This window comes from Panthera uncia, assembly GCF_023721935.1.
Source record: "Panthera uncia isolate 11264 chromosome B2 unlocalized genomic scaffold, Puncia_PCG_1.0 HiC_scaffold_25, whole genome shotgun sequence".
Classification (NCBI taxonomy): Eukaryota; Metazoa; Chordata; class Mammalia; order Carnivora; family Felidae; genus Panthera; species Panthera uncia.
The window spans coordinates 19,885,453-19,893,901 of record NW_026057581.1 but is presented as its reverse complement, the minus strand read 5'-3'; the positions used below and the strand labels follow the sequence as shown (position 1 = coordinate 19,893,901).

Sequence of the window (8,449 nt, the reverse complement as noted above, 5' to 3'; positions counted from 1 at the left end):
TATATATATATATATATATATATATATATATATATATATATAACTAGGGGAACTACAATATGAGAAAACTCCTCGGCTGCCGTCACAACTTACAAATGTAGCTCCATTTTTGTTTTCAGTTCTAAACATTTCAGTATATTGTATAAGAAGTTAAGTTAACGGATGTTGCTAGGGAAGATGACAAATATTTATTATCAGGACCTTTAAATGGTGTTTATTAAAGAGTAATTTTAACAGTTTTCCAAATTGTAAAAACAGCTCTTTGTGTATAGTGTGACTGAGCCTGTACCTCAATCATGGTCACAGAGACTGCAGTGTGGTTTACCCCTGGCCACTAACTGGGAGGGGCCCCGGAGTAAGTAAGTTGCTGGAATGTTCTGGCTCAGAGTTACTCGTCTGTACCAAGTGGATGATGTCTGTCCAGGCTCTTCGCTGCTTTCATTTAGACTAAAGTCCCAGGAATGCCTCCGCCACTGACTTGTGGCAAAAGTTGACTTTCGCAAGGGATGGGTCTTGAGAGAAGGTGCTCGGGGGCGCGAGATAAGCATTCCCAAGGCTCTTTCGCAAAATCTGAAAAGTGAGTCTAAAGGTGGAAGTCCTTTGCAATTTCTTGTTCCAAATGACCATCAACAGGCAAAATAAAATAAACTACAACTTAGATTTTCCCAATACTTCGTAGAAAGTGGGTAGTGTTTTCTTCTCTATCTTCATAGCAAGGAAATGCATTACTAATGGTGAAAACTTCTCCAGAAAGTGATGGCTCCGTGTAAAAATCGTTTTACACGTCGGAAATCGAACTTCCGAGACAATTTTTCTGGATTACTGGAATACAAAAATTCATAAAAACTCCCCAAACAAAAATTTCATCATCTAAGCATGCTCTTCTCAATTATGTTTCTATTCAAAGCTTGGCTGGCACGGTTTCAAGGGATTGGCAAAAGTAAATGTTTAATAAGTAACAGTCCAATCGAATGGCCCTCATTTTTCGGCTTACTTCCGCCCGGGGACCGAGGAAATCCTGAAAAGCAGGGGCCGCGCTTTCCCGGCGGTTGCAGCCGAAGCGCTGAGCGAGCGGCCCCCGCCAGCGCAAGTCCTCCCCACGGTGGCCGCGCCCGGGGCGCTCGGGTCTCGGGGACCCCGCCCCTGCTCGCGTTCCTCGGGCCTCGGAGGCGCAGGGCGGAGCCGCGGGCCGGCGGGCACAGGTGGGGAGGGGCGGCCCGAGCGCGTCGGTGACACCCGCGGGGGGCGGGGAGGCGCGGCGGGCGCACCCCGCCCTGGGAAGAAACCGGCCAGGTGTGGCCTCGGTGCCGGGTGCCAGCGGGGAGGAGACTCGCGCCCCCACCGACCAACACCAACACCCAACCGCGACCCAGCTCCTCTGAGCCCTCGCCGCCCTCCGAGCCACAGCTCTTCCTCCCGCGCCTGGTCCCTGCCCGTCGTCGTCCCCGCGCCCGACCTCCGCCCGCCGCGCCGCGCTCGCAGCGGCCGGGACGGCCCTGGTGGCGAGGAGCGTCCCCGCGACCCTTCTGCGCCCACCCCAGTTCCCGGCTTGGGGCCTCTCTTTTGAACCCCTCCACCTTCTCCGAGCCGGCCCGCCCTCGCTTATGCCTCGGCGCTGAGCGGCTCTCTGAGTGCTCGCCAACATGAGCTGCAACGGAGGCTCCCACCCGCGGATCAACACGTTGGGTCGCATGACCCGCGCCGAGTCCGGCCCGGACCTGCGCTACGAGGTGACCTGCGGTGGCGGCGGGGGCGGCGGTGGCGGCGGCGGGGGCACCAGCAGGATGTACTACTCCCGGCGCTGCACGGTCACCGACCAGAACTCGGACGGCTACTGGTGGGTACCGGCCGTCGGGCAAGCACCGGGAGCCTGGGACCGGGGGGGTGGGGGGGGGTCTCCATACTCTCCTTGCCGAACCCCAGCATGTTAGGAAAGGGAGGCACCGAGCCCTCCCTCCTCTGACCGACGAGAAAAGCCAGGTCCAGAAAAAGGAAAGCCGTTTTGCTCGAGTTCATGAAAGCATTGCTTGTTCGCGCCGTGGCAGAGCCAGGTGTCCTGCCGCCCTGTGCGCTGCGCACAGCCGGGTGGGTGTGTGTGCGAGCGGGGAGCGGAGCGGCTCCTTCCCTGCAAACGGGTTCTCGGTCCCGCCCTTCTCCCTTCCTGCCAGCCGGGGCTGGAGGCTGGCCAGCGAGGCGTGCAGGAGGACGCCGCAGGCCGGCCGGGCCGTGGGGGTCTCTGCCTCCCGGACTGCCCCCTGCGCCGCCGGGTCCGGCTGGCATCCCTTTTGTCCCCGCCGGCAGGTGGGAGGTCGGGCGGGCGGGGCCGCAACGACAAAACCAATCTCTCCAACTGTAACCAAAAGTAGAATAGTAAAGCAGCGGGGGCTCCGGCTAGCCAGGGTCGGATTCGGAGCTCCTCGGGCTCCAGTGGCTTACTCCAGATTCCTGGTCACCCCGAGACCACCCCAGCTCAGGCGCCAGGGCTGCTGCGCCAGCCAAGGGCTTTTGTGTAGAGGCCGTGCGTCCGGCCGCGCGGGGTCTGGTCCCGAGAAGGCCCCGCCTGGGCCTCCCCTGCTACCCAATGGAGCTTCCCCGCAGGGGCAGCGGGCCGGCCCCAGGTCCCAGCTCACCCGGGACGCTCCGGTCGCCCTGGCCCCGCTGCGCCGCAGTCCCAGCCGGCGAGCGTACCTGTGGCCCCGAGCCTGCGCCCTTTGTCTCCTCCTTTTAAAACTCGGAGGAACGACCTCGGTGTATTGCTAGCAGAGTGCGGGCGCAGGGTTGGCTTTTGGAGCCGGCGAGCGGGAGCGGGGACCTGTGGCGCGGAGGGCGCCGCTTCTCACAGCGCGAGCCCGCGACGCTGGGAGCCTGTCCTGGTCAGGGGGCCCAGTCGGGGGCCCTGCGGGATGGGGGCAGGGTCTTCTCAGAAACATCGCGGAAACTGATCGCGGGGGTCATTTGGGAGGGTGGGGGAAGATCATGAGGCTGCATTGACTCGGTCCCTAGAGCTGGACTTGGGATGCCCACGGCAGCCGTGAGAATTTCGCGGTCCGCGCCCTCCCCCCGCCCCCTGCAAGCCCTTCCCCAGCAGGGCTTTTGGGAAACAGGCCGGCGTTCCAGAAGATTATTTACCCTGCCTTGTGGCCTTAGGCTGGGGAGGAGCAACCTGAATACACTCCAGGGGGTTTTTGTTTTACCAGCAGTTTTGAAGGCAGGACCAGTCGAGTTGCGACCTGTTTTCTGCTTCGATTTATTTATATATTTATTTTCCCCGAGCATCTTGACATTTTATTTTCTCTTTTTAGAGTTAGCGAAGACTTGTCTTAGCCTTGGCGCTCTTGTTTTCTGAACAAAATGCGCCTGGGGATTTCCAGGAAAAATGTGCCAAGTAGTAGGAAGAATGGGGAGAAAATTTTACTAGTTATCACTTTGATTTTTAACCTTGTTTTAAAACTTGGCCAAGCATTTAAATCCGAAACTCCACTTTCCCCTCTCAGTCTTCCTGTATTTGGGAAGGACGTTCTTTTCATCTACCCATTTAAATCCAAGTCAGAATTTTGCAAGGATTCTTGAGCAGCAGTGTTTTCTGGCATTTTACGAACCAAGTGTTTTATTTTCATTTTATATTTTTAAAAAATATGAACCTGTTAATCTAGAGTCCTTATATTTTAAATTGACAATAAATATTACTGTTAATTGACCATTTCACTCCCTTGGCTCCTTGTAGAAGTAAATTTGTAATGAATTACTATATTGGTTAATGAACTACATAAAGATACATGATTTATAAGGATTCTTTGTGGAAACACTACATTTTGAGGGGGCTCAATGTTTTCTCATAGCATTATTTTCCAACCTAAGCGCTGTTTATAAACATGTCAAGTTTTAAGTCTCTCTGAGAAGGGGAAACAGACTGGAGTTTAGAATTACTTACTTTTGGGGAGGGGTGTTTTTCTGCACTTTGAGGTGGATCTGCTAGGGCAGCGGGGTGTCTTGCTTGGAGGCCTGAGTCATTGTGGGGCCATTCTTCCGTGATCCAGTAATGGAGATTCTCCCAGCCTGGCTCCCCGGCTAGTGGTGCCGCTAACCCTTGCTGGATTCAAGAATTAGCACACGAAAACATTGCCTGCAACTGCTGACTTCTGCATTTAAAAAAATAATGGCGACTGACTTAGGAGACTTGAGGCTTTCACGCACACAGTTTCGTGTGGTCCTTTTTTTTAATGGTTTTATGCCCAGGGATTTGTTGTCCCCCGGCACGTACTTTCTAGAAGTAGGATGCCATGTATGACCCTGACTGCCCTCTGCCAAATGAAGAAGGATTAAGAATTTAATAAGTGCTTTCTGACCAAAAGTTGTTCTAAATGAAGTTTTTTTGTTTGTTTTTAAAGCACCAAAACCTGTATGGAACTACTGGTTGAATTTAAACTTGTTTCTTTAAAACACTGCCACTTTATTGGCAGAATTAGATTGCTGATTTTTTAAACAATCCGTGTTTGTATTTAACCTTCCCCTAAATAAACTAATTTGAGTGTGTAAGGAGCCTAAGACTTATTTTTCTTTTTAAAATGACTTTAAAACACTGTCCTGTGTCTGTGCTTTGCATTGATAACACTTGTCAGTTCTTAAGACAGTATTTTATTTCATTTGTGGTTCTCCTTCTTCAGTGCCCACCCACCTTTTGTGTTTTCTTTATTTTAGGCTGACTGGAATCACAACTACTTTAACTGTTTTTTGCTCTACTTGATAAAGTTTGGTAAATGTTATGTGCTTGATGATGTAAGATATATTTCTGAAAATTTAAACTGGATTTTCTTATAGGATGTTACATTAATATTGCTTTCAATGAAAGCCACCTTACTGTCGCCTTGTTCCTACAGTTAAAAGAAATGATAAATCTGTAGTGAAATTTGGTAGCAAAATTCAGTTTGGTAGACAAAGCCCCACAGTTAGATCTCTCACTGATCAAAGTGTGGATATTGTAGGAGGATTAAAAGCCAAATACAGTCATTAAGCTTCAGAACTATGCGGTTATAAAGTTAATGCTTACTTCTCTCCAGAACTCGTGATTTCCAAGCCAAAATACATGTGATCTATATTTTAATATTTGATATATATTTTAAAGTTTGTTTTAAACTAAGTGTCTTCCTTAGCAGGAGATAAAGAGGTCCATTTGCATTGAATTTTAGAGTTGGAGAGAGGGCCGAGGTGTATAAAGCCTCACTCTTCCACTTTAGAGAGAAGTCAAGTAAGACTTGCCCTAAATCCCAGAGTCCGCTCGTGGCTAAGTTGGCATGAGAACCCAAGGCTTCTCACCTTTGCCCTCCTGTCATTCTGTGCCTTTAGACCATGTGTACCTTGGGTATTAGACTGGACAGTCCTGTATCTAAACAATGAAAGAGTCTCAATTCCAGTCATTCATTCATTCATTCAGTCATTCAGTGAATACTGAACATCTGCTGTGTATTAGGTGTCAAGGAGTGTCAAAGGTGAAAATACAAAGACTTCTTTTTTTTTAATTTTTTTTTAAATTTATTTTTGACAGAGAGACAGAGCATGAGTGGGGGAGGAGCAGAGAGAGAGAGGGGGACACAGAATCCGAAGCAGGCTCCAGGCCCCGAGCTGTCAACACAGAGCCCGATGCGGGGTTCCAACTCACGGACTTCGAGATCATGACCTGAGCCAAAGTCGGACGCTCAACTGACTGAGCCACCCAGGCACCCCCAAAGACTTCTTAAAAGGAACATAGCTTTTTAAAGAAAAATAAGTACTATAATACAAAAGGATAGTAGAAGGTGTAAATGACCGAGAAGCTCATACTGTACTGGAGGTACTAGTGAGATTTTATAAAGAAAGTTGTGCTGAGTTAGACGTTGAACTGTTTCAGCTGATAAAGATGGGTGGGCAGAGAGAGCATTCCAGGGGAAGGAAAGTCTGGGAGGTGAAAAAGCAGCAGGTCTGCTTTTTGAGCAAGTGGGAAGCAGGAAGACTCAGAAGAAGGGTAGGTTGTGGCCAGAGCCTGGGAGACGTTGACTCGGTGGTGGGGAATGTGGATACAATGTAGCGGGGAGCCACCGCAGGTTTTCTTCGAAGCCAGTGATGGTCTCCTACGTTGAAGGAACAGGGACATAAGACTGTCCTCGCGAGCTGTAGCACTGTTTCTGTGGTAGCAGTGAGCAGGGTGGAGAGGTGATGAAAGCCTGACTGAGGGTGGGGGCCTGGCCTCAGGATAGGAAAGTAGATGTGGTGGGTGGAGTGGCAGCTTCGGCTGAGAACTGGATGTGAGAGGCCGGGGAGAGCCTGAGAAAACAGGCCTGGAGTCGGGTGACTCACAGAATGGATCTTCTAAATATTTTTCTGGGAAGCGATTGCAAAGCACGATTCAGTTTAGCTCAATCTATGACTGATAACAAACACTTCCATGGTTATTATCTTTGAGTAAGTTACATATTTTATAAAAATATCAGATGAGTGGTTAATAATAGCTACCATCACCTGGCAAACACCTACAGTGTGCCAGGTGTATTATATATGTTTTCTTAAGCCTCCTGACAAACTTCCCATTTTACAGATACAAAACCGAGGTTAAAGTAGTTAATGATTTGGCCTGCGTCACACAACTGGTTAGTGGTTGAGCTGCACTTGAATCCAGTATACTACAATGGATCAAGAAAAGATCAAATCCTAGTTATTAGAATTCATCTTTTGGGGGCGCCTGGGTGGCTCAGTCGGTTGAGCTTCCGACTTTGGCTCAGGTCATGATCTCACGGTCTGTGAGTTCGAGCCCCACATCGGGCTCTGTACTCACAGCTCAGAGCCTGGAGCCTGCTTCAGATTCTGTGTCTCCCTCTCTCTCTCTGACCCTCCCCCGTTCATGCTCTGTCTCTCTCTTTCTCAAAAATAAATAAACATTAAAAAAAAAAAATTCATCTTTTGTCCTGGTAAACTCTTCTACCTAAACCGAGTGTTTGCTTCTTTTTAATCTGTTGCACTCCTGTGAAATATTTATTTCATAACCAATGTATTCTTTTGTTAATACTCCAGTAGGGTTTCCATCTGCCAAGGAAAAAACACAGCATGATGCTGTGTTAAGCCAACTCATGTTGGTCAGACCTACAAAGCAGCTTTCAACAGCAGTTAATTTTTTTCTCTAAATATGGGCATAATTTCATTGTTGTTCAGGTGATTGAAATGTCTTGGGGAAGAAAAAAAACTGCTGATGCCCCTGATGCCTCAGTGCTGACTGCTTAGGGTGGAGCAAAGGAGGGCTTGGGTGTGACCTGGGGAGTCTAACTCAACCCTCAGCCAACCTGTCTTTCCAGATGAGGAGGTTCTAGAAGGAGTGCTTCATTCTGGAGGCCCAGGTGCTTAGGGCACTGCCCCACCCTTTGCTTTTCTTTCTCCCTCCTGCACTTGGTGGGAAATGGTCAGGTGTGGTTCTGATGTTGAAGGCACCGCCCCACAGACCCTAAGACTCAGCGAGCCTCTCCTTTGAGGCAACATCCTGTAAAATGTTAGTGCCGCCCAGCAATTTACATCTTACCACCAACAGCGTGGACTGGTCGGGTCCAGAACCTGCAAGGACCTCATGGATGTGAAATCTACATTTCGTGAAAATGATGATGCTTTTGCAAATAGGTCTAAGTTCTTGCTTGGAATTACATTTTTAAAAAACATTTTATTTACTTTTGAAAGTTTATTTATTTTTTTAGTAATATCTGCCCCCATCGTGGAGCTCAGACTCGGGATCCCAATGTCAAGAGTCGCATGCTTTTCCAACTGAGCCAGCGAGGTGCCCCTGCAACTAAATTTTTTACATGCAAACATAACATCCCTGACTTCATCTGGCACCTGAAAAAAATTAAAAAGGAGCTGACTTCTTGATGGATAAGCAGATAACCTGTCAATGATTTTTTTTTAGGCTTCAGAATGAATGTAAGTTTTCTCATAGGGGAATAATTCTAAATACAAATCCTTATTGTGGTATTGAGTTTGTAAGGACCAAATATTGATAAGTCATTCCTGCTTCATGAAGGATAAGAGGACATCTTTTTCTGAATTTTCTCATCTCTTTAGGAAATTTCTTTCACGTTGTTAAAATGTATCACTTTCTTTGAATCCTCTCAAGGTGTTATTTTCACATCTTTTTTTTTTAATGTTTATTTATTTATTTTGAGAGAGAGAGAGAGCAGGGGAGGGGCAGAGAGAGAGAATTTCAAGCATGCCCTGCCATGTCAGTGTAGAGCCCCACATGGGGTTCGATCCCACGAATTGTGAGATCATGACCCGAGCTGAAATCAAGAGTCGGACGCTTCACCTACTGAGCCACCCAGGTGCCCCTTTTAGGTCTTGTAATAACCTCTGAAATGCCTCATATTTACTGCCTAATCCATTTCTTCTTTTTCTTTCTTTCTTTCTTTCTTTCTTTCTTTCTTTCTTTCTTTCTTTCTTT

General features: G+C 48.3%; 1 protein-coding gene across 2 annotated transcripts in view; it reads left to right on the top strand.

Annotated features, from left to right (window-relative positions):
• The first annotated feature begins 1,474 nt into the window (after positions 1-1,474).
• DSP (desmoplakin) overlaps positions 1,475-8,449 on the top strand; it is a 47,473-nt gene continuing 40,498 nt past the window's right edge. For both annotated transcript variants that reach the window (XM_049654868.1, XM_049654867.1), the window contains exon 1: positions 1,475-1,837. In XM_049654868.1, coding sequence (XP_049510825.1) covers positions 1,644-1,837 — 194 coding nt within the window. In that variant the 5' untranslated portion in view covers positions 1,475-1,643. The remainder of the gene's footprint in view (positions 1,838-8,449) is intronic.